This window comes from Manduca sexta, chromosome 11 (assembly GCF_014839805.1).
Source record: "Manduca sexta isolate Smith_Timp_Sample1 chromosome 11, JHU_Msex_v1.0, whole genome shotgun sequence".
Classification (NCBI taxonomy): Eukaryota; Metazoa; Arthropoda; class Insecta; order Lepidoptera; family Sphingidae; genus Manduca; species Manduca sexta.
Window position 1 is genome coordinate 10,824,493 of NC_051125.1, and position 24,035 is coordinate 10,848,527.

At 35.9% G+C, this 24,035-nt stretch overlaps 1 protein-coding gene across 1 annotated transcript; it reads left to right on the plus strand.

The window, feature by feature from the left end:
- The first annotated feature begins 1,984 nt into the window (after positions 1–1,984).
- Positions 1,985–16,975, plus strand: LOC115452173 (insulin-like growth factor 1 receptor). The gene is made up of 8 exons (XM_037437627.1): positions 1,985–2,145; positions 2,733–2,966; positions 9,703–9,919; positions 10,513–10,653; positions 12,139–12,350; positions 12,779–12,925; positions 13,395–13,557; positions 15,058–16,975. Exons 2-8 carry the CDS (start codon positions 2,944–2,946, stop codon positions 16,888–16,890), a joined length of 2,736 nt encoding a protein of 911 aa, XP_037293524.1. The 5' UTR covers positions 1,985–2,145; positions 2,733–2,943; the 3' UTR covers positions 16,891–16,975.
- Positions 16,976–24,035: the final 7,060 nt, after the last annotated feature.

Below are 24,035 nucleotides of genomic sequence, written 5' to 3' on the forward strand. Positions count from 1 at the left end.
CAAGATCAATTTTCCCAATTATTATTATTATTTTAATTTTCCCAACATAGAATTCTAACCTGAGACCTCAGAGTGGTAGTTGTGTATTCATTACAACTACGCCACACAGGCAAGAAGGAGATACCTACTCATTTGCTTTTATTTTTATAGCTAAGTACAACAACAAATTATATCTAGGTGTAATAACAAAAAATCACAAAATAATAATATTATTATGTGTTACTATTACTGGTTGACCACCGCCACCACCAGCATAGCGACCGCCGACCGCTTTGTGACCGACACGCGATCCCGATGATTTTTATGGATAAATCAATAATCTGCTTAATCACAATGGAGCAAGACGATATTGTGCGATTTTATTCTTAAAATTGTATTCGATCGTCTCGTTGTCCATTTCAACTACACTTAAGCATCAGATTTAGTAATTGTGCCAGGCAGGAAAGTCTAAGATGTGACAAGTGCTAGCGACTACAATCATAAAACGGCATGCAAGCGCCCGCCTTACACAAAATGCAATATTGCTCGTTAAACCCACTTGACCCGCGCTCGGCAGGTTTCCTACAGCATGTTTCATTACTCCCAACTCGACCGACGGTTATGAACGGTAGCAAAATAAATAAAAAAGCGCCATTTTTACGTCGCCGAGTTGCAAATTGACTTGGTTACAAACCTTACAGAGAAGTTCGAATAGCCAGGTCAATTATTTTGGAAGTGTTTCCTTCATCGAAATGTTTTGTTTGTTAATTTATCCATTATTACACTTACTAATTATTATTATGTTGCAAGTGTTTTTTAGTATCGGTATAAAATTGTTATTATCGGAGTACAAAATGTTTGAATGAAGATAATGTGGGTTACTTAAACATAATATCATTTTACATTATAAATAGAATATGAAAATTTTCCAGGTACTCTTTACTAGGTGTTCTCTGAATAACTTTGACAAATAAACGTGTTTAAAGTCCTCTAGAGGCAATTTACCTTTATTTTTAATAACCTCTACTAAGTAAGTTTTAATTATGTTATCTGATGACACAACTTTTTCATAATTAAATATTGTTAAAATTGTGATTAAATTAATTATTGTTAAGTCTATTAATATTCCTAACTTTTTGGCCATCTTGATAGTTTCATTAAAACATTTATGAGAAATAAATTGTTTTCGAAGTGTGATAAAGAATAAAATAAAGCACTTTACAGTTCTCGGTTAATGTTCCGACATTTCTACGCTATATTTCCTTAGTTCGTAATATATGACCTCTGCTGCAGTGCAGTCGAACTTTACCTGTCTGTAATTGTCTTTACTTTACGGTCGTGCTCTTTTATTAGATTTTTGCCTCCTCCCAGTTTACCGTTGTTGGTAACTTATATGGTTTCATAGTTAATGTCGTAGCGGTTATATAGACAGAGCTCCAAATTAATATTCAGTTATATTTTCTAGCTTTCGTACTTGATAGGCTCATTGCTTTAAAACTTTTTACCATATGAATTTATCAGTCATTCACCATCAATCAGTTGTCTCATTGCCGGCGTATTCATACTAAAAATCAATGAGATATATAGATTGAATCTCTACATCCAAGTAAATAAATTGCAGACTTGAAAACTAGTGAGCAACTTCCGTTTTGAATTTATATTAGATTTGCTCGTGGCTTCGCCCGTGTGTTCGGGTTTTCCGGGGTAAATGTCCCTCTATTTCTCGGGATAAAAAGTAGCCTGTGTTCTTCCTAAGGTCTCAAATTAACTCCATACCAAAAATCATAAAAAGCTTTAGGTGTCTAGTAGTAATTTTACTTGTCTTTATTAGCAGTCATTAAACCAAATTTTATTATTCCTACAGTTTTATATTTCTTATTACCATGTATTTCTTTGAAATTTACACACCCTGTAACTAAACTAACAGTTGAGGTCAAATTCTTCCAACGTAAGTGTCCCATCGAATCACTAATTAAATCATATTTAGAATTATTGAAGGCGAGTCGAGTGTTCAAATTATCAGTTCCCTAGCCCACAGGACCTTTTTCCTCGTCCCCAGTCCAGTGTTAAAAATAACGCCTCTCGTTGCGAACGGTGTTTTATCAAGTTTTAAAATACTGTGTGTTCGTAGTGTGTTTTGTTTTTAAAAAAGTTAATTCTGAAGAGGTTCATTGGTTCTTTTGTTTATAGTTATTGCCTCCTAATTAATGGTTTCTTTCGTAGCTGTACAGCAATGACATTCCAAAACTATAAGTTTGCCGTAAACACACAAAATCTTAAGACTTGAAGTTGTCCCAATTGGAACGTTTTTATACTCTCGCGTAAATGTTAAATACTCACTATCTTTTTTGTTCGTAGATACTGGATTAAATACGTAATATCTTTCACATGATACGTATATGTATATGTATTTAAATGTATAGATATGTTTGCGCTCGGCACCCCTTTTGTTTGTTTGTTTAGTATTAGCTAATGGCATATTTATACTTTTCGAATATCATTTGTGTACCTAAAGGCAATTGCTAAACGACGATATCCTTGTTTGTTTCCTTTATGTTATGTATTTTAAACAATTTGTAAGATTTGAAGCATTGTTTTGGATTAAGTCTTTATTTTTAATTATACTTTTTTAATTATTTATGAATCACAATGGAAATGAAAATAAACTGCCAAAAGACACATTTTCATAGCTTCAACATAACAGTGTCTAAAATCAAACAGACACATAAAATCGAATACGCTTGTATCTTTAGAAACCGCATTGCTATTGTCATGGTAAATCCATACAATAAACAATCAAACGCACGTTAAAAGCCATGAGAATTTCACGGGCACAATGTGTTTTCCCATGATTGGATCATACACGTATTTGAGACTGTTGGCTCGCCTGTTGCGGAGACGTTCTGTTGCCACCAGGAAGTATAAGAAATTTGGCGGGAAGAAATTATTTAATTTGAAAGTGTCATGGCGCCGCAAACGGTGATTTGGTAAATATTATTTTTTCTTTTTATATTATTTGAGATAATTCAGTATTTCAGGATAAGTTAGTGGAGTTATTTCTGGATTACAATGATTTTGTTGATAGTATGGAGCGGCGAAAGCCTAGTTGGGTGTGGAACGGACTGCCGAAACGAATGTCCACAGGTTCAAATCCCAAGGGGACACCTCTGACTTTTCTAAAAATCATGTGTGTATTCTTTATGACTTTATCGTTCGCTTTAACGGTGAAGGAAAAGATCGTGAGTAAACCTGCACATCTGAGAAATTCTCTATAGGAATTTCGAAGGTGTGTGAAGTCTACCAATCCGTACTAGGCCAGCGTGGTGGACTAAGGCCTAATCCCTCTTAGAAGTAGAGGAGGCCCGTGCTCAGCAGCGGGCGAGTATATAATACAGGGCTGATATTATAACAGTATTGGCGTTGCTGGAATCATTATCCAAGAAAGCCTAGATTAAAAAAAGAAATGACTTCTGTGTTTGTAAATTAGAAAACTTAGTTCTTTTTAAAAATTTATAGTAGTAGTAAGTTGCCTCAAAATCATTTGGGGGCATTACTTTATTCTGAGTTGGGTACAAACGAACGGGCTCCCTTCTGCATACGTTTATAATCGACGCTCTTTTTTCTAATAAGTTGACCAATATAAAATTCATATTTTAGAGTAAAAATATGAAGAATTTTATATTGTTCAATAATAGATATTGATAACATATGTAACTTTTAAAGGGCTAACTTCTTCTAAATAAATCTGCAAATATTATAACGTGACGGAAAATCCTGACAGTAAATTCGTCTTCACACCGAATAAATGAAAACTTTTACCCAAAACTCCTTAACTTCAACTTAACTGTCGACTCGGGGCTTCTAAATCATTGTTACCAGATGAAATATATCATTGAAAGCCCAGGTGATCAACGTCTCGGCAACACAATATGAAAGACTTGAATTAAACCCGAAGGCCGCAATATTTCTCGTTATAGAACTGCCAATAACATCGCGTACAGTCTTAAGTTATTGCCTATTGAATTTCATAACGAATTATCAAGATATTGATGAACATTTCAGAACGAAACACACGAATAAATGGAGTGAAAGAACTCCTTTTGAACTCCATATATTGCGATTGAGTTACTTTATTATTTCATATTAAGAAAATGTAGTTTCGGGTATATTGAATGTGTCTGCGTCTTGATGCTTATTTGGTAATAGTTGTGTTGTATTCAAGTAGGTACTTATTGAGATTCGATGGGCGCAATTTTGACTTAATGATTTTTTAGAAAACGAAATGTTCAGTCGTTGGTCTCTTAAGCTTTTGCATTTAGATCTGCCGTGGGGCAAGTTTTTATGATTTTAGTATTCGTAGACACATGTCTCACAGCTTTGTGTAACCGATATAGGCCGATAACAATACTGCCGGCTTGATCATCAAAAGGAGATATAGCAATAATAAGCTTTAGTACTGCTTCGAATTATAGTTACTCGCCCAAATTTACTATCATGGTTACTGACTTCGTTAGTTAATGACTAGTATCTATGTGCAAGCGTCAGCTTTTTAATCTGACGATGTTATGTAGCTATAGAACATAAGAGTAGTGGGTTAGAGCTTGTTTTGTCTTGTTTCAAGACTTTCTGTGGATGTTTAAAGACACATGTTCTCCTAGCATAGGTGTCAGCAGATCATTTTCATATTGGGACAAATGTAATGCAATGATGTAACATTTGTACACCAACTGAGATTTGTAACATTGTTTTAATACAGATAAATTAATTATTATTACTACATTTAATAATGAAATAGAACTATCAAATTCAATCTGATTACAGTTTGTACATTTAACTTCGTAATTTGGATCCATACTCCAGTGATCCAATAAAATTGTGAGATCACAAGTAATTTTTTCTTTGCATATCTTTTCCTGTTTTCGTTCAAAATGTAAATACTTATTTAAGGTGGTAGCTCAAGGTCCATTTTCATACATTTTGTTTCGGCTTAAATCTGGGTAACTAAACAAGTATTGGCAAGTAAAGAATTTAAATTCACGTCTAGTTAGTGATTAGTTCTCGCAGTTGAAAGAAAAATGTAAAAATAATTAATAATCATGGATATTTCGGCCTTTAAAATTTAATATGACAAAATTTTGTCATATTAAATTTTAAAGGCCGAAATATCCATGATTATTAATTATTTTTACATTTTTCTTTCAACTGCGAGAACTAATCACTAACTAGACGTGAATTTAAATTCTTTACTTGCCAATACTTGTTTAGTTACCCAGATTAAAGCCGAAACAAAATGTATGAAAATGGACCTTGAGCTACCACCTTAACTTTTTTGTCTGATCCATTTCTTTATGAAGGTATAGGAATATGACTGCCTTGTTGGCGTACGTATTCAGTCTGTTTCAGTTCACCAGATTTTCACCTCAAAGAGATCTACTGCAATAGCGACACACGTATTGAATAGATCTGTAGTGGGATTAAAATTACAAGAAATTCAAATTCCGATCCTATTTATTTTAAACTGCAGTGTCTACGATGTTACAGCTTAAATAAGAGAAATGAAAGTCCTGACTTCCTCATCTCTGTTGTAATGGTTGCCTAACTAGCGAGTACCACTTACGAATACCGATGACCAACTCCATAATTATATGGAATTTAGTATATTGGGAAAAAATAGCAAATCACCATCATTGCACTGGAATTACAAAGCCAAACGGAAGGAAAGATCCTGAGGTTTCATTCAATACATATCAGTGGCGAAGGGTGAAATTTGCCGAAAAGTAACCCGACACACATTACGAAAGGGAAGTCGGTAGAAGTCAATCGGGTTATATGGAACCTTCGAAACTGATACATAAGAGTCAGGGCCGTAGCTAGACTTGAATTTAAGGTAGGGCAGCTGTAATTATAGCTAGGGCGGAAATCAAAATGTTACTAGATCTGATCTGGTCAATGGATTTTTAACAAAATTCCCTTAAATCTTGAAAGGGTATTATTCCATCCATCAATACGAACAACTCCTATTATAGCCCACTATGGGACCAACTTCCAAATCGTGAAATAAAAAACCCGCTGCTCCATATATTTTGATTGAGTAGTTATGTATAATTTAGTTGAGTATGAAGGTAGGGCATTGCCCCACAATTCCCTCCCTTAGTTACGGTCCTGATATGAGTTCTAACTGAACGATAAAATTTATTTTCAAATTTTATTTAAACCTCCCAATCCACGTGTATCTCCGTAGGCAATACAAATATGCCGGCTTTATGCAAAGTGCATCGCGCTCTGGGGCAAGGACACTATATTTTGGAACTAACAATACCAAGATTACATTTAACCCGTCATGACTTGTCAAACAGCTACGCGTGTGACGGAAAAATAACCTTATTATGTAGTATATAAGGTTATAATCCCGTGACACACGCAAATGTCATGTAGCTGTCTTGGCTCGCCGGCGAGCCACGAGAGACCAAGAGTTAACCTTGTGTTTCGTTGCACGTGTGATTCTTAATACGATTTTCGCTTATATTCAAATCACTGGATTTTTTTACAGCGGCCCCATATGTAGTATAGATTGGATTTACTTTTTTTTGTTTTTGTTTTGGGGGAAATTCTAATTACCACTACCGTACAGGCCCTAGGACTACCAGGCTATGTTGGGTAATCGGTCTTACGAGCCAGCTTTGAGTCGCTTGGAAAAATGGTAGGCATCGTATGGTCGCTGGGCTCAATCCTTAATAAATAATATCAGCACTGTCTTATATACTGTCCCACTATTGGGCATGGGCCTCCTCTACTACTGAGAGGGATTAGGCCTTAGTTCACCACGCTGGCCTAGTATGGATTGATAGATATCACACACTTTCGAAAATTCGTATAGAGAATTTCTCAGGTATGCAGGTTTCCTTACGATGTTTTCCTTCACCGCTAAAGCAAGCGATAATTCACAAAGAATAGACACATTTTTTTTTTTAAATCAGAGGTGTTTGCCCTTGGGATTTGAACCTGCGGACATTCGTCTCGGCAGTCCGTTCCACAACCAACTAGGCTATCGCTGCTTACTTCAATCCTTAACACTGTATGCTAACACCCTGTTGGGACTTGGGATGGGTTTGGCCACAAGAGTTAGGGTTTTTCGAGTCGTAAAATTAGGATGCTTATCACGTGAGCAGTAGTCACTATCCAATTGGATATAAAAAATACATATAAATACTATAAATTCAACTCTTCTAAAGCTATTACTGTAAGCGCCGTTCGTGTTGTCAGTTTTTTAAATTATGTTTGTAGCGGCACACCGAAGTGTCCCCACTGCACTTGACGGTAAGTCGAGTGGGGTCCAACAGAATGATGACTGACGATGATTATTGATTACCCATCGGTAGTTGTTGCAATTATGCCGGCCTAGAACCGGTTATACACCAGCTGATTCCGAAACACGACGTACGTGAGCCACTATGGCTGGTTTTAACACCTTGTGTACTTTGGTCGCTATATGGGCGGATATTAAATATATCCTACTAACATGTTTAGTCCACGATAAATACATTATGAAAACGACAGTTGTTGAATTTACTTTAGTAATAGATTCATAGATGTGAAGTGTTTTACGTAACGCTTAACACTAGGCGGAACGTTTACTATAACTCTTGCCCGACCTCTGATCCGTGCTTTGTACTAATTAGTTTACCAATACGCCGTACATTTTATCAGCCGTCTTTAATTTATACCTACAGTAGCGTTATCAAACCATTAATTATAGATATTTATTTTTTAAGTATTTAACAAATTAAATGTTTTCCTTGTGATAAATTGTTTATATTATAACAGCGATATATAAACATATAATAATAGTTCATATTTTTTGTACATAAACGATGTGTTCCCTTTGATTACAATTCACTTTACGGCTCCACATCCAACAACAAAAAAACAAAAAAAATGTACTAAGACGTTGTATGTCTGTCTCTTTAGCAGAGCTTTTTATATTAAATTAGATACGGGTAGTGAATAATATTTTTACTGGTGGTAGGTCTCTCATATGTGAGAGTCCGCCTTGTTGGGTACCACCGCAATGTGTATTTCTGCCGCCAAGCAGCAGTGTGTAGTCACTGTTGTGTTCCGGTTTAAAGGAAATTGTAGCCAGTGTAACTACTGGCCATAATAAGACTTAACACCTCATGTCTCAGCATGGCGAGCGCAGTGGAATATCAAACAATATTTTGTAATTCAAGGTGTTGGAAGGTGTTTCTACTGTTATTAGGCGGTCGTATCGCTTACCATCAGGCAAACGGCAGACTCGTCTCGTCATTCAAAGCAATAATAAAAAAAACATGATTTGTAGCGTGAACTTCAACGCACTAATACTTAAATTCAATAAAAGTTGTGCTATAAAACCCTTGGTACGTGAGTCAGACTTCCACTTCGCTAGTTTCGTATTCATTAACTAGCTTTTGGTCACTGCCCACATGAAAAAATATCTGTGATAAAAATCTCGCTTTATATTTTCTCGACATAAATTGGGCTTAGACCTCTATCAATACATCGGTAAAAACTGCGTAGAAGTTTTTGCGTGTTGTGTGCACAAAAGTACAGATCGATAGACAACATTTTTTAAAACTTTTGTTATGGCTTTTGTTGCTTTAATTTACCCACCCATTAGTTTTTCTTAAATATCTAGATTTATAGAATCAGCCTGTTATAATTTTATTATATGTAAAGATAAAAATATTATACTTTAGAAGTAGCTTATTTTGTTTCTATGATACTAATACTTAAAAAACGTTACAAATTGTTAGGTATATTCAAAAAAAAATATTTCGAACTTTCCTAAGTGAATCAAACCACGACGATTACATTTTTAAGCGTCTATTCACGTAGACATAGTAACTAAAATTGTTTGAGCGAAAAAATATAAATACACTAATTCTTAGCCAAAATTAGGGAATGTAGTCGAGTTTCTTGTACAGAAGAAATACGCCCAGAAATATCCTGTGTTTATGCGCAGCGGCTTTTAGCTAGATTAGGCGGAATACTTTAGACTCCTTTACGCACGAACGGACCACGTTGCCGCCATTTGCGATTATTTGGCGGGCAACTTGGTAACTTCATTCGATTATGGAGTTGTAATTTTTTGTTACAAAAAATTATGTTTCTTAGTAAATTATGTTTTTTAAACTGCTTAAAAGTATTATGTATTCGATATATTTTTTTATATGAATATATAAGGCATCGAGCACTGCAAAACAGACAGTTGCTTCAACTTTCATCAACTTCGGCAACTGTATTCAAAAAATAATTATATATTCCCGTTTCTATTTACACCTGCCTCGGTGGCTTAGTTGTAATTGTACGAGGTATTAGTACGACTGCCGCATATAGGTCCTCGGTTCGAATCCTGGGTCGGGCCAAAAAATAATAGTGACTGGGTTTTTCCATCTTAAAAATTATTCAGTCGCAGCTCGAAGTCAGGAAGTTGGCGGTGTGGTACCCCCGCGGAAAGCATGTAAAACCGTCGGTCCTAAGGCTAATCTCTCTTTGGTCGTAGATTGCCGTCTCACCGGACTGTGAGAGTGACGGATCAAGAGAGTGCACCTGTGTATTGCTTATTTACTTGTGCACTATAATATTCCTGCGTACTTGGTTGATTTCCTAAGAAGGAAATCAATCAAATCCCACCTCAATATTTGTTTGATTTTTAAAATGTCTAATAATCTTATTAATTCTCAGGTTTTTGGCCATCTTCATGGTGACTTCAGCACAGAAGTTAAGCTATAAACCGAACGCCACCAGAAATCTTTGCAAATCCGTCATTTGTCAATCATTGAAATGTCTAAAGGAGGATTTGAAAGACTGTGTCGTTATCCTGGGGAATCTGGAACTGTCGGTTTTGGAACACTCCAAGAAGAGCGACTTCGCAAACCTGAGCTTTCCACTGCTACGGGAGGTAATTTCATTTTAATACAAATTCTATCATGGACTATGAAATTATACATTGTCTTTAGAGAAGATCATCAACCCTGTATTACTACCCCACTGCTGGCCATGGGCCTTCTATACTACCGAGCGGATTTAGGCCTTAGTTTATTACTCTGGTCTGATGTGTTTAAGTAGATAAATTTAAAAAGAGGTGAAAGGATCATTGAGAGAACACAAATCAATCGTATGATGCGGATGTAATATCACATACCTACATACATAGCATCACGCCTTTTTCTCTTTTCGGGGGTAGCCACACCCACATTTCCTTAGCAATGTAAAGTCCTATGTAATAGAGGTGGGTCTATTGCCTTTTACCGGGCATAATTGTAACTTATACTGAAAAACTGATACTTAAAAACCCATATCACTCGAGATTCTAACCCGAGATCTCAGCTGTATAGATATACCGTGCACGTAGTACTAATAGGACACCATATTGTGAATATATTATAGGACATCATAGTGGAACTCATGTTTCACGAAATACGGTTGCACTAATTGCGTATCTGTTTCTTTCATTAACAAAAGATGTTTAAAGAAGATAATTTTCAATTTAAGGTGACGGGGGCGGTGATGGTCTACCGGGTCAGTGGTTTAGAGACCGTAGGACAGCTGTTCCCAAACTTAACCAGGATACGAGGGCAACAACTGAATATGAACTACGGGCTGTCTGTATTCGATATGACAAGCCTTGTAGAGGTAAGTTTCAATTCAACTCTTTAAGACGCAAGCGTTGCCATTTTTGTAACATGAATGAACGGCTGAAAAATATACGGCTCAACAAGGATCTATGATCTATTTATATGAACATCCGGTTCCAACATGTCGGCATAATTGAGTCAACTGTTGAGGGGTAATCATCTCTCATCATCACCATTCTATTTGACTCCATTCTTCTTACCATCAGATGCTGCGAGGTCAATTCCCTGTGCCCGTATATGAAAATTGATATATGAGAAAACTAATGGTACAATTCGCTGCTTTTAAAATTAAAGGAGTTCTATATAAAAATAAGGATCAGGGAAGGAACTAGTCATATTAATTAATAGGTGCTTGAAAATTTGTTTTCTTCTCATCAGTTAGTTCGTTGTTGCTCCACTTCGTTTGCGATCTTCATTTAAAAATTCCTGCATATTTTTAGTTGGTGCGTTAATTCATTTCTATTAGCTGTTGCATTAAGTACCCTTAAACACTCGGAAACATATATTTATAATGAATTATTTCAAAAGTAATTTTAAGTGGATTTTCGTAGTCTGTCTGTATTTCAACGTATTAAAGCAAAAAAATAGTAATGTATAATTTCTGTTATTAATTTTTAAACTCTTTTACATATAAGACAGAGGAAAGTAATAATAGAAATAGAAAGAAGTACATATTATGGTTTTATGATAATCGGCCATTTCTTCCCAACAACCTCTGGATTAAGTTGTTACCTAGGTATAAATAGCATAACTATAACGTAACTTTAAAATTATAAATCGAAAGCAATCGAAGGTGCAACTTGGTGTATTCAATTCAACCGGTGTTTTCAGTGCTACTACATCCGCTCAGTGTTATATATCTGAAAAAATAAACAACAAATCAAACAAAGGATATTAAAATGTGCTCCGATTGACTTTCGTATTTGCATACGTTTCATGTTGTGCAGCATCCAATTTAGAAATGGCTTGATTAAGTTTGCTTTTATTCATACGAAAAATTATATCATAGTTGAATTTAAATAATTTCCATATTAAGTCCTTTCACAAATCAATAATAGATTTCTATTAAAATTCGATTGAAATAAGGTAAATTAAAACATTCTCGTGGGAGGCCTGTGTCCAGTAGTGGACTGCAAAAGGCTGATGATGATGATGAAATCGTTATGAAACTAGCTGTTTCTCTTATCTTAGAAGCCAGTATGATCAATTGGGTGTACCTAAATCATCACGGTGTCTTATAATTCATAGATTTGGTTGGTGTGGCTACTGTTTAAAGGCAACTGCCCATTAAGTGACCCTTACATTTCCTCACAATATTCATTTTCTGAACAAACCGAAGCAAACAAATTTAAAAAGAGACGCTAAGGATTTATGCACGGCTGAATAGCTTTTATAGCGCATCGTCCTTTCATCAGATCAATTACCAAGACTCGTAGCTAATTCATTTGGACCAAAAAGACAATTTTTCTATCATTTCCTACAGATTGGGTTATACAGTCTACGCAAGATAGACAGAGGGGGAGTGATATTACAATACCTGCCTCAAGCTTGCTACCTGGATACCATCGACTGGAAGGTGATAGCTCCCAGGGCTCGTCACGTCATCGGTTACTCTGACGGATTGTACAAGTCGAGCTGCACAAGAATCTGCACTTGTAGCAGAAACGCCACGTATAACCACTGTTGGAATATCAAGTGAGTGGTAAGACTATCTCGGCAGGTGTATTCGCGCGGTACGACACCTCTGAGGTCCGACGTATTCGGTTCGGAATCAGAGTAGGGTAATCATATTGTATTTTTTTGCTCAGTATCAAGCCGGAGTCTGGAATTAGTTCCCGATATGGCGATAGCAAAGTGAGGACTGATTAATTATCACTAATTGATAAAGGTCAGAAGGCCCTATTCCGTCTGTAGGGGCGAATCCGTCTTTTTTCAATTACGGGCGTTCTAATCGAAGGACAGTTTTTTGGCCGTGTAGGTAATTAGGTGATTTTTTGACTCTATCACCTATACGGCTATCAAAGATGTCCTTCGAATAGAACGCTCGTAATTGAACAAGGACAGATTTGCCCGTATAGACGGAACAGGGCCTCCTCACTTTACTTACATGTTATAACTCGTAGGATGTGCCAACTCTTCTCCGATGGATTTGAAGAGGTGCGGTGCAATGAGCAGTGTCTTGGCTGCAGGCGAGCCGATGTTAACGAGTGTTCTACATGCCGCCATTTTACTTACGAGGGTACATGCGTGCCACGGTGTCCAGAAGGAACGTAAGTCTAGAATTGTGGTTTCAATACGCTATTTTCGAGTAGAGTAAGAAAGAAAGAAATAGAGATTTATCGTTGGGATGAAAACAGTATAACATGTACAATAAAAGGAGAGAAAAACAAAAGATATAAAGATATATAACACAATTATGCCGATTATGTCCAACAATGAAAACCCTCATTCAGCTCCTTGCTGCAATACCAGCCTGAATGATACTGCAAGAGTAAGATAATAAGATAGTATCTCATGTTTATCCTCGAGGTAGATAGACCAGTGTTTTCCAATGGATTTCTTTACCTCTTGGCTAATTTGAATATCATTTAGTGAGCGGCGGCTTACTTTGGCTGCGTAAAGCTGACTTTGAACCAATACCATTACAACTTGCGATAGAAATATGCTTGTTGCATACTTTTGCTGTTGAACATAGAGGCGTGAATCGCGTGACCTTACGTCTTTATTTATATCTTTCAGACTTATTCTCGCTGCAAATCAATACTGCCTTACAGAAGAAGAATGTCATGCCTTAAAGGGATGGGCGTGGAACAATACTTGCGTTTTCGAATGTCCTGTTGACTACATCGTACATAATACTACGAGCGGGACTACTTGCGTATACTGCGAGAAATGTCAGAAGGTAAAGTATGTTTCGGTATGATTCCAGCCTAATTGATTTCTAGCTATAATTTAAGGATTCAGAAAAGTTTTTCTCAAATTCGGTGCGTTTATTCGAAATGTATACTATTATATAAAGCTGAAGAGTTTTTGTTGGTTTGAACGCGGTAAGCTCAGGAAATACTAAAACGCGAATAAAATCTAGTTTATAATATTGCTAGGATTCTAAGAGCCCATTAAATTAATCAATGTCTCATTTATTTTTGCTTCATACTTATCAACGTGTTTGTACAGACTGACAAAAAAAACATATCGATACAAACGAAATGATAATTTGACTATACCTATATAAGATCAGAACTATGTATCAAAACAGATCTGCATCGCTTGTCAACTGCATTCACGTGAAACGAGATTATTGCGGCCACAGTTCTGTCTGAGGTGACAATCCTTTGTACTGGTCCCGGAGGTTTCGTCTTGGTATAAATTATTAGAAGCCAGCTTGTAGTGGGCAAGACATAACATCACGCTATTTTCTTTATGACTAGGGCAATGGTGTAACACACTTTCACTAGCTATATGAAGTTCTTTCCTATCAGCCCGAGTTAGCTTCTTTATTTACTTTATAGTATTTAATTGATTTTATGTTCAATATAAAATGTCTTTAATTATATAAGCGACTTTATTTAAGTAATAATTAAATATTCTCATGTACCTTGACTTATCATAAGTGCAACTAAGTTCGCCTACGTGATGACTAAAGAATTTCATTTTATTTTATTTATACCGTAGTAGGAAGGTGTCTATTTTCATTTGACATTTTTCATGCTGACATAATTATAGCCTCCGGAGAATAGTAGACAAGTAGAGATGTTTTATTAAATGTCTATTATTTCGGACCGTAGCAATATCGTATCCGAACTTGTAATAACTTCGGCTACAAATGGTGTGCATTAAACACCGGGCCTGATGTAGTTGACCACTGCGAAGTCATCTATATTGATCTATATTGACGGTGACCATTGAAGTGGAAATAAAAACGTTCATTCCAATTAAAGAACAATTTTTTTTTTATTTTTTAAAATTGTGTAGTCTTATTCTAGATCTAAAAGTTATATTCAAACACTTAAATGGTGTAAATTACCCCGCACATACAAAATGAATCAAATTATAACTTAGAATAGAGAAAACAGAATATACTGGTGTATCGCCTCTTCGGCTAATGATAAAAAACGAGGTGTAAATTTTAGAACGGACCTAAACGATCCGTATAAAACTTTTTTAACGTCCGCCCCAGAAGTAACATTTTGGCTCGTGTTTTGATTTATACACGAGGGACTTCTTTCTGGCTTTTACCACTGTGCGAAATATTACGACAACTGAAAGTTCAAATTTTGGAAATACGCCAGAAATATTTATTTGCCCATGATTTATTCACACAAGTGAAGCTTGGTGTTCACACATTTTACATTGTTAAGACTTTTGCATTGATTGAGAATTTTAGATTATTACCTTCTTTCAGACCTGCCAGAGTCAGAAGATTCGTTCAGTTGGGGCGATCCAAGCTGCTGAAAGATGTGTTTATATCAACGGGTCTCTAGAAATCCACATAAGGGCCATACCTGAAGCGGTTACGGATTTGAAAGTATATCTCAGTCGCATCCAAGAAGTGTCTGACTATGTGGAGATCTACGGTTCTCTCGTAATCACTTCATTAGATTTTCTCTCCTCACTCCATCACATAAAGGGAAGGAATCTCAAGCATGATAGATACAGCCTTTTGATCTACGATATGGTTAATCTATATACATTATTTAGTCCTAATGTTATGAAAAATCTTCGTATCGACCGTGGAACTATGAAGATGTACGATAATCCTCTTCTGTGCATGAATAAAGTTGATGAACTAAAGAATTTAATACCCGAAGCACCTACAGAGTTAGATGTAACGCAATACACTAATGGATACAGCGCTAGCTGCAAAGAAGCACCAGTGGATTTCCAAGTTCGACTGCTTAACGAAACGTCGGTTGTTCTTGTATTCTCTCCCAAATACGATCGTCAGATTCACTACACAGTGCTGTATGTGCGTATACCGCCAAATCTAAAGGACTCCTTAGTTCCAGAAACATGTAGCGACTTTCAATGGCTTTCAGTTAGTGTACCTTCTGAATTTGGACAAAATGGTATCATCCAAATAGACTCACTACGACCCGCTTCAACTTACGCCATTTGTATTGAGACGTACAATCCAGTACATGAAAGTCTGGCTCGTACTAGCATTATCAACTTCACGACACCTGTAGGTACTCCCCCACCACCATTCCTTGTCGAACTAGTAGCCGCTTCGCACGACGTTGTTGTTCTACGTTGGGTAGATCATATCGATTACCGACGTCACATAACTCGATACGAGCTCGATGTAGCTCTAATCGAGCACAAAGAAATATCTAATATCGATTATTGTAAGTTTAAATTGGATGATTTTGAAGAACTGGACGGCACTCGTCATGCTTTAGTCATGAGACCTCCCCCGGAGTATGAAAAGGCATGTGAATCAATGTGTGGAGTACTATCCTCGTTCACAGCTGGCGCCTTAGTTGAAGACTTCTTCGATGTTTGCAGAAGCTCTGATTTCGATTGTAGCACTCAAAAAGACGTTCCTCCAGGAAATACAACCTTGAAAAATTATGTCAAAACGTTGGCATTAAACATTTCTAGTCCCAAAGAGGCGTTTCAAGTTGCGGGATTGGCTCCTTATAGAGATTATAGGTTTCGATTGCGAGCCTGTTACGGATTGCGGTGCAGCAGATCAGCAAGAGGAGTAGTCCGGACCTTACAGTACTACAAAGCTGATATACCAATGATTACCAATGGCTATGCTGACAATATTGGCAATGTCTTCATCAAATGGGATCCACCTGATACCACCAATGGACCTATCTTAGCTTACACAGTTGAAATACTCCCCAAATATACATTTGACTTGTTCATATTACCGCAAACTTGGTGTGTGTCGGCTAATACTGTGAGTTTTAAGGGAGATTGTGTTATAGCTCCTAAGTATACCGCGAGGATTTGTACAAAGACTTTAGCTTCGTTCAACGCTTGTAGTGATTGGTATCCGATTGCCGCTGTACCCCCAACTAGTTCATGGTATTGGCGCATTATTGCCATTTTTGTGGTTATTCTAGCCGCTGCATTTATAGTTATAAAGTATAAGAAACGAAAACAGCGCGAAGATTTAGTTCCTATAGTTGATACATCATGCAGTTTTAAGAACGAGAGTGAGCCTCCAACTAGTACCTTGGTAATGCGCTATTCAAAGTCATTAAGAGAATCTCATTTAGAATAAGGTAGTGAATAAATGACTTTTCAAGAGTGTTTCAATGCATTCGTCTGTATAATTCTGTATTGCAATAAATCATGATAATAACCATGCCAAGTGTCAACTCATTTGTCATTGCGAGCAGTAAATTTCAAAATGTATACTCATCTTGGAATATATCCTAGTAAATCAATTGGGTTGTGCAAAATAAATATAAAAATTCAATGGAATAAAAATGTTTCCGCATGAACGATGTATTAACATTTTAGAGTGGAATTTTCGTTTCGTTAAATGTTACGTGAAAAGAGTTAATATGAAACGTTCAGTTTTATTTTTTATTATGTTTTTAATTAAATTGGCTGCAGGTTCTGTACTGTTAGTCGAGTAAGGTAATTAAATGGGTAAGCTTTGTGTATTGTAATTTTTACGGCCGTATAAAAACTAATGAAAGTACCGGTTACTCTGAAAGAATCTATGGCATGAATGCGCTGTTTTCGAATTGTCGAAGAAGTCTTTCTTGGAAATGGGCTTTGTAAATGAAGTATAGAAGAGTAATTGCAATTAGTAGAAAAGTTAATAGTACATATTTTAAATCATTACGTAATGCAATCTGGAAAGAAAAGGGTCACATTAGGTGACCCAAGTAATCGTTTGCTGGCCTATACGACAAAAATATCTCAAGAACAATGTAGATAAATACTATATTATGTATAAAACAAAGTTGATATATATACGAAATTTGCCATGAAATTGTAAACAAAAGGACCCTAGCAAATCCATAACCAAAGAAATACAACCAACGAACAATATCCACTAAATCCACCACCGAAGACTAGTACGTAAGGTAATTTGGCACGATCGCAGATTCGACACTTCGCTCGTCTGCAGTGACGAAACGTAAAATCTCGGCTTATCTCCGCGCTACAGGCCTACCCGTTGATTAGTTACATCTTTGTCTCAAGCTGACTATTCAAATGGAAGGAAGCTTACTTGTATAAGGTATTTTGAGGAATTACCTTATTATCTTGAAGTGGTAGTGAAAATTTCTATACGTAAGTTGATATGCAAGTGTTCGATAATAGGTATATTGGATTCTACGGAGCTGGCTGAGCGAATTCATTATACATAGTATCACGCTTCTATCCCATAGGGGTAGGCAGAGACTATGGATTTCCACTTTGAATTCGTTATGCTTGAAGGTAAATAAAGTAACGTCCATAATCCAGACAGAGTATTGACTTTTTTTATAAGTGCAAAGTAGACAAGGGAGTATAAAGGACAGTATATAATACAGGGCTGATTTTATAAGTGCAAAGTAACCTCACGGCACCTGATGGTAAGTGGAGGTAGGGTCCAATACAATGTCGACTGACGATGATTACCTCTCAGCAGTCGACACAATTATGCCGGCCTACTGGAACAGGATATACACGGGCTGATCCCGGAACGTGACACATTTACATAGGCCATTATAGCGGGTTTAAGCAGTTTTTGTACGGTGGTCACTATCCGGCCGGATATAAAATATACATTAGATACCATTAAACCAACCAGTAATTAAAACAAACAAGCGGCATTTTTGGTTTAAAACATTAATAGCTTAAACTATCCATGTTACTATTTTGTAATCAAAACTATGCAAAATAGACCGGGTCGAAGAACTAAAAGCATACTTAAACATTTCATTAACTTTTTTCCTAATTCTACTAATTAGAAAATAAAAGTTATCAAAACCTCGGCAATTGCACACTATGCAACTAAATAGCATACTGCTAGTGAAAACTAACCAATTTTAGAACTACTAGTAATACCTTCAAGCTGACCGCATGACCTGTGCCGTGGTCGAGGAACTTTCCTCATTCCCGTTGTTAGCGGTTCGCAAAAATCTCTGCACTCGAAAATTAGAGTTAAGCCGTGCTAACGAGTTTTTGTTATTCTGCACTGTCACAAAAAATGCATTAGAATGGTCCGTAATCCAAAAACATAATAGAATCTGGGAACTATTTAAACCTGAAAGGATAATGGATACCTATAATTGTTTATATCTCAACTATCAGGAACTACTCAACCGATTTAATTTTTTGTTACTAATAGGAAGCATTACTACTTTTTATCCTGAGCTGCAGGCAATAATATACAGGATGTCCAAGAAAGTAGTGTCAAGCGGAGGTCCAGAGATAGAGCACCCCTTGGGGTATCCGAATCACGAGAGGAAGTGTTACTCTCGCTTCACGAAAGGTGACTTGTCTATCTATTTGTATTATAGAATGCTTCAAACTTGTTCTTAGCGCTCTGCACAGTCCGCCAACTCACACGAGACCGTTTTTATAGCAAAACTGTAACAGAATAATCTAGAATACCAACAGTTAACAAAAATAAATAATACTAATGAAAATAAACATTTCCTCTGCGACATATACATATTTATTTCGTTCATAATTTACATCTATGGTTAGAATTACTTATGGGGAACTATTGTTTTCAAGAAAAGAATTATATTAATATGTTCTCATCTATTATCGCAATGTAAATGACCTTGTATATAAATAATATTGTGGTGAAAAACTAGTCACATTGACATATTCCAGAGAATTGTATCCAAAGGATTCAAAGGTTAACCGATTTACTTTATCCAATTGTCAGGTTGGCAATATTCTGAAGGTTGTCGAGGGATATCTTTCGTTTATTTTTCATTATACCTGGACGATACTGTAGTTGACATAAGAAGCCGTATAATTGTTATGCGGCTACAGGACAAAAAGCCATTCATTGTCAATAACCTACTTTAACATCATCCAAGGCTTTGAATGACAAAACCTTATGATACTAGAAATTCATCCATAGATATTTATCCTGCTGTATTGCGCTTGACACCCCAAGACATTAGCCATGACCGACAACCAAGGGCACACACCTATGACTTTTCTAAAAAATTATGTGTGTATTCTTTGTGAATTATCGTTTGCTTTAACGGTGAAGGAAAACGTCGTGAGGAAACCTGCATACCTGAGAAAATTCTCTATTAGGAATTTTCGAGGGTGTGTGAAGTCTACCAACCCGCACTAGGCCAGCGTGGTGAACTAAGGCCTATTCCCTCTCAGTAGTAGAGGAGGCCTGTGCCCAGTGGGACAGTATATAATACAGTGCTCATATAATTATTATTATTTATTATGACCGACAACTACACGTTATTTAATCAACCATAAGTCCATTTTTTGCAACTTCTGAGCAAATGCTACTCGTTACATAAATGTATAAATCGATTAAATCTATAAGTCACACTCTAATCTATTTTCCTAAATAAATGGTAATAAAATTTGTATCTTCGACACTAGCTGCTTAATACAACTGTCAAAATAAATTATCTAAAACTTGAGAGATAGATCCTGAGTTTTATTTAAATAAATTAGCCTTTAACACCACTACATAAAAACTAGAATATACTTCAAAATCAACAAACAGAAGCCGTAAACAATCTAAACCTTCAAATCAATTCAAAGTTAAGCGTACCACTTACAAACTCGCTACTCATTACTCTAATTCCTGACGTGAAGGAGAAAACACTGTTTAAACTCCAGCCAAGTTCGTACTTGGAAGTAGGTTAGAAAACCGCACACATTAACTAACTTGCTCTGGATCTGAATGGTACTGGGGTTTACGCCCTCGGCATTGATAAGATATTAAATAATATAACTTTTCGACGTTTGCTAAAATGTTTTGACCCTTGACCGCGCCAAGTTTCACAATCAAACGAACTACGTTTTATCTTTTGCGTTGAATGGGGATTGCTTTCTGAGTTTTGGGGTTTGGGTTTTTAGTGGAGCAACTGGTGCGACATTTTTACAACTGTTCAAGAATTTATTGATCGTTTTTAGTTTATTGATAGTGGCAGTTAGTGTTCGATTTTTAAATTGGAATTCATTTGTTTCTTTTTTGTTTTGAAAAAGTGTTGACAAGACATTTGATTTCTCATTTCCTTCACTAGTAATGACGAGGTATGAAACAGTAGTACCAATTTGTTTTAAATGAAATCTAAACTAATTCCAATTAAATAGTAACATTAATATGGCAGTCTTTTAAAATACTCTAGCTTTTTGATCAGTTAGAGTACAACAAACAAATCTTTATTGTAATTTCGAATCAATATCATATATTTTTCGTGCCGTTGGCTTTATATGGCATAACTATTACCATAGTTTTCCTGTTTTGACATCTCGAACCCTTGTCATTTTCCTCCAGAATTTTCAACTTTTATCTTTGTTATAAAATAAATCTTATTTTTTGCTTATTCATTTTCCACATTCATAGACATTCGTTTTTTATTTTATTCATATAGTTGAGTATTATTTTGTGCTCCGTCAGTATTATTAGAAATATGTTTTGATTTTTATGATTGATATTACATTTATCGTTATTGTAATACATGCTTACTATACATATAATAATAATTATGTACAACTTTATCTTCGATGGGTAGTCAGAGAGGCATCTACTGCACCCTCAATTGAACTATTTTATGAAATGATAAAAATAGCGCGTAAATTGAAATCCCGTTAACATATTTTTTTTTCAACAGAGATCCTTTTATGCTTTTGTTATCTTTAGAATGGAACCCGGGACCTTTAACACTTCACAGTTTAAGAACCGTCAATACATTACTCACTAAGGATATAAACACTAAAGAACCCTATAAATAGATTACTCATTATTGACGTAAACATTAACAATCATCACATCTAACATAACAAAACACAATACAATTAATTCGACAGAATCTATTAATGAATCAATAAATATTTGCAGAAACTGGTATTAACAGCTATTATCATAATATATCCGATAATGCCTCATTGGAGTCGAGCGTTATGAGCGCTCTATTTCTGTCACACGTGAGCAAAACTAATTATCTTTCTCAATCGAGTTCAGTTCGAGGCATCAGGAACACCTGATTAACCCACACGTCTTAACCCAATTTATTGGTTTACCAGCTTTGAATAACGATTTATTATAAACGCGAATGTAAGACATTGAAATGAAACTATTTTACGGATTTTATAGTGGTTTCCGCCCCGTGACCATGAAGTCGGCAGTCTTCGAAACGTCGGTAGAAAATTATAATATAAACCACGATAAAATCCGTAATTTTGTTTTATTTCAACATCTTTGCATAGTTATTAACTTCTCATAATATCTGCGTAGTATAATACATATAAAAGCGGCGATAGCCTAGTTGGGTGTAGAACGGACTGCCAAGACGAATGTACGCAGGTTCAAATCCCAAGGGCACACACCTCTGACTTTTCTAAAATCTCGTGTGTGTTCTTTGTGAATTTATCGTTCGCTTTAACGGTGAAGGAAAACATCGTGAGGAAACCTGCACATCTGAGAAGTTCCCTATAGAAATTTCGAAGGTGTGTGAAGTCTACCAATCCGCACTAGGCCAGCGTGGTGGACTAAGGCCTAATCCCTCTCAGTAGTAGAGGAGGCCCGTGCTCAGCAGTAGGCAAGTATATAATACAGGGCTGATATTATTATTATAATACCTAGGTTCCTAAACTGGAGTAATTACCCCCGCGGGTAAATCTGCTATTTCAGGCAACAAAGAACCTAAATAAGGATCGTAAAATAAAAAAAAGAACAGAGGTGACGTTAAAATTGTAAGGCTGTTGTGTAATTTATAATTAATAAAGATGTTTTTATTTGCTTGTATTGTCTGTTTTGATAACATTTTGAAGGTGGCGTAAAATTAGATTTCGACATAGATCACAAGGGTAATAATATTGAAAAGGTTAGGAATCCCTGTACTAATACAACCGTAATGCTACTATGACATCGAGTCAATAAAATTCATCAATACGCTTAAACGGTTCTTCGGCTTGACATCAATACATCTGGATATTAAGACATAGGACCCTGATAATCTCTACACGAATTTTGACACAAAGCATGTAGAAAATGATTATCTCTAAACAAATTTCACACAGAGCATGTAGAAGAAAAGAATTGAAGTTCCCATCCTTGTCAATTCTCATCCGAAGTAACACTGATTAGACAAAACTTGATCCGTGTGGTAACACTTGCTAGAAGTTAATTCACGAACCAAACACACCAGGTACATCCATTTCTCCAGTCTTCCACGGCAACTATTTAAATTACGGGGAGTGCCATTAATTTGACTGTTCAATTCTGTTTGAGATCTCATTACAACTTTGCACGGTATGTTTAATTGGCTACCCACCGAACGCGGCGTGTACTCTGGTAACCAACATATCTAGACCTCCCGTGGTCTGTGAACTGTTTCGTAAAAATACAAAGGAGGGGGATGAAAGGGTTCTGTTAACAATGGTGTTGTTTATGCAACAGTGTTGTGATAACGCAAAATTGTTGTTTCCAGTGGTTTTAACGCATGAAATTCATAGTATTGTGTTAATGTTTGATTGTTCAATTAGTTTTTACGCGAATGTTTGTATTACCTTAGTGGTTTTAGTGGTAATGCAGGTCTTTTGTCATTGGATACTTTTTGGTGAACTTATAAAATGAACGAGAATCGTGCTATATTGTTTTTTATGTTTGTATGATGTATTTTTTATGTTTTAAACTGTACTGGAGCTATTTTTTTTACAATACTCGACTTATTTATAACACATCTTGTGGAACTGTAAATTCATTAGTTTATTGTTTTGTCAATTGTTTCAATGATTTTTTTGACAGCATAGGAGCGGTATGGATTGTCGTTACACAGATCGCGATTTAGTAAGCCCAAAGCAAGTGCCTCTGACTATCCAAGTTACGTTTGTGTTATGTGACAATTATTGCTTTTTATATGAAGAAAATAGCGAAGAAACATCGTGAATCTTACGTGACCCACATCATCTCTCCTATTCCACATTCGTTCTCCTTACAAGTCTTTAAAGAACTACATATTTCTGGGCCATATTTATATTCAATCAGAAAAAATCACGTATCGCTTATGGTCTGCAATAATATAATATAATAATTAATAACAAATATATCGTCATTATGACTAATCAATAAAAAATCTAGTCTATCCGTATTTATTGTAAATTCTATATGTTTTTAGAATGGGAAGAACTTATATTTGATAGCATAAAAACAGTTAGGTCATTGAAGTAAAAATATCTTTAAGTAATATTAACTCCAACGTACAATAC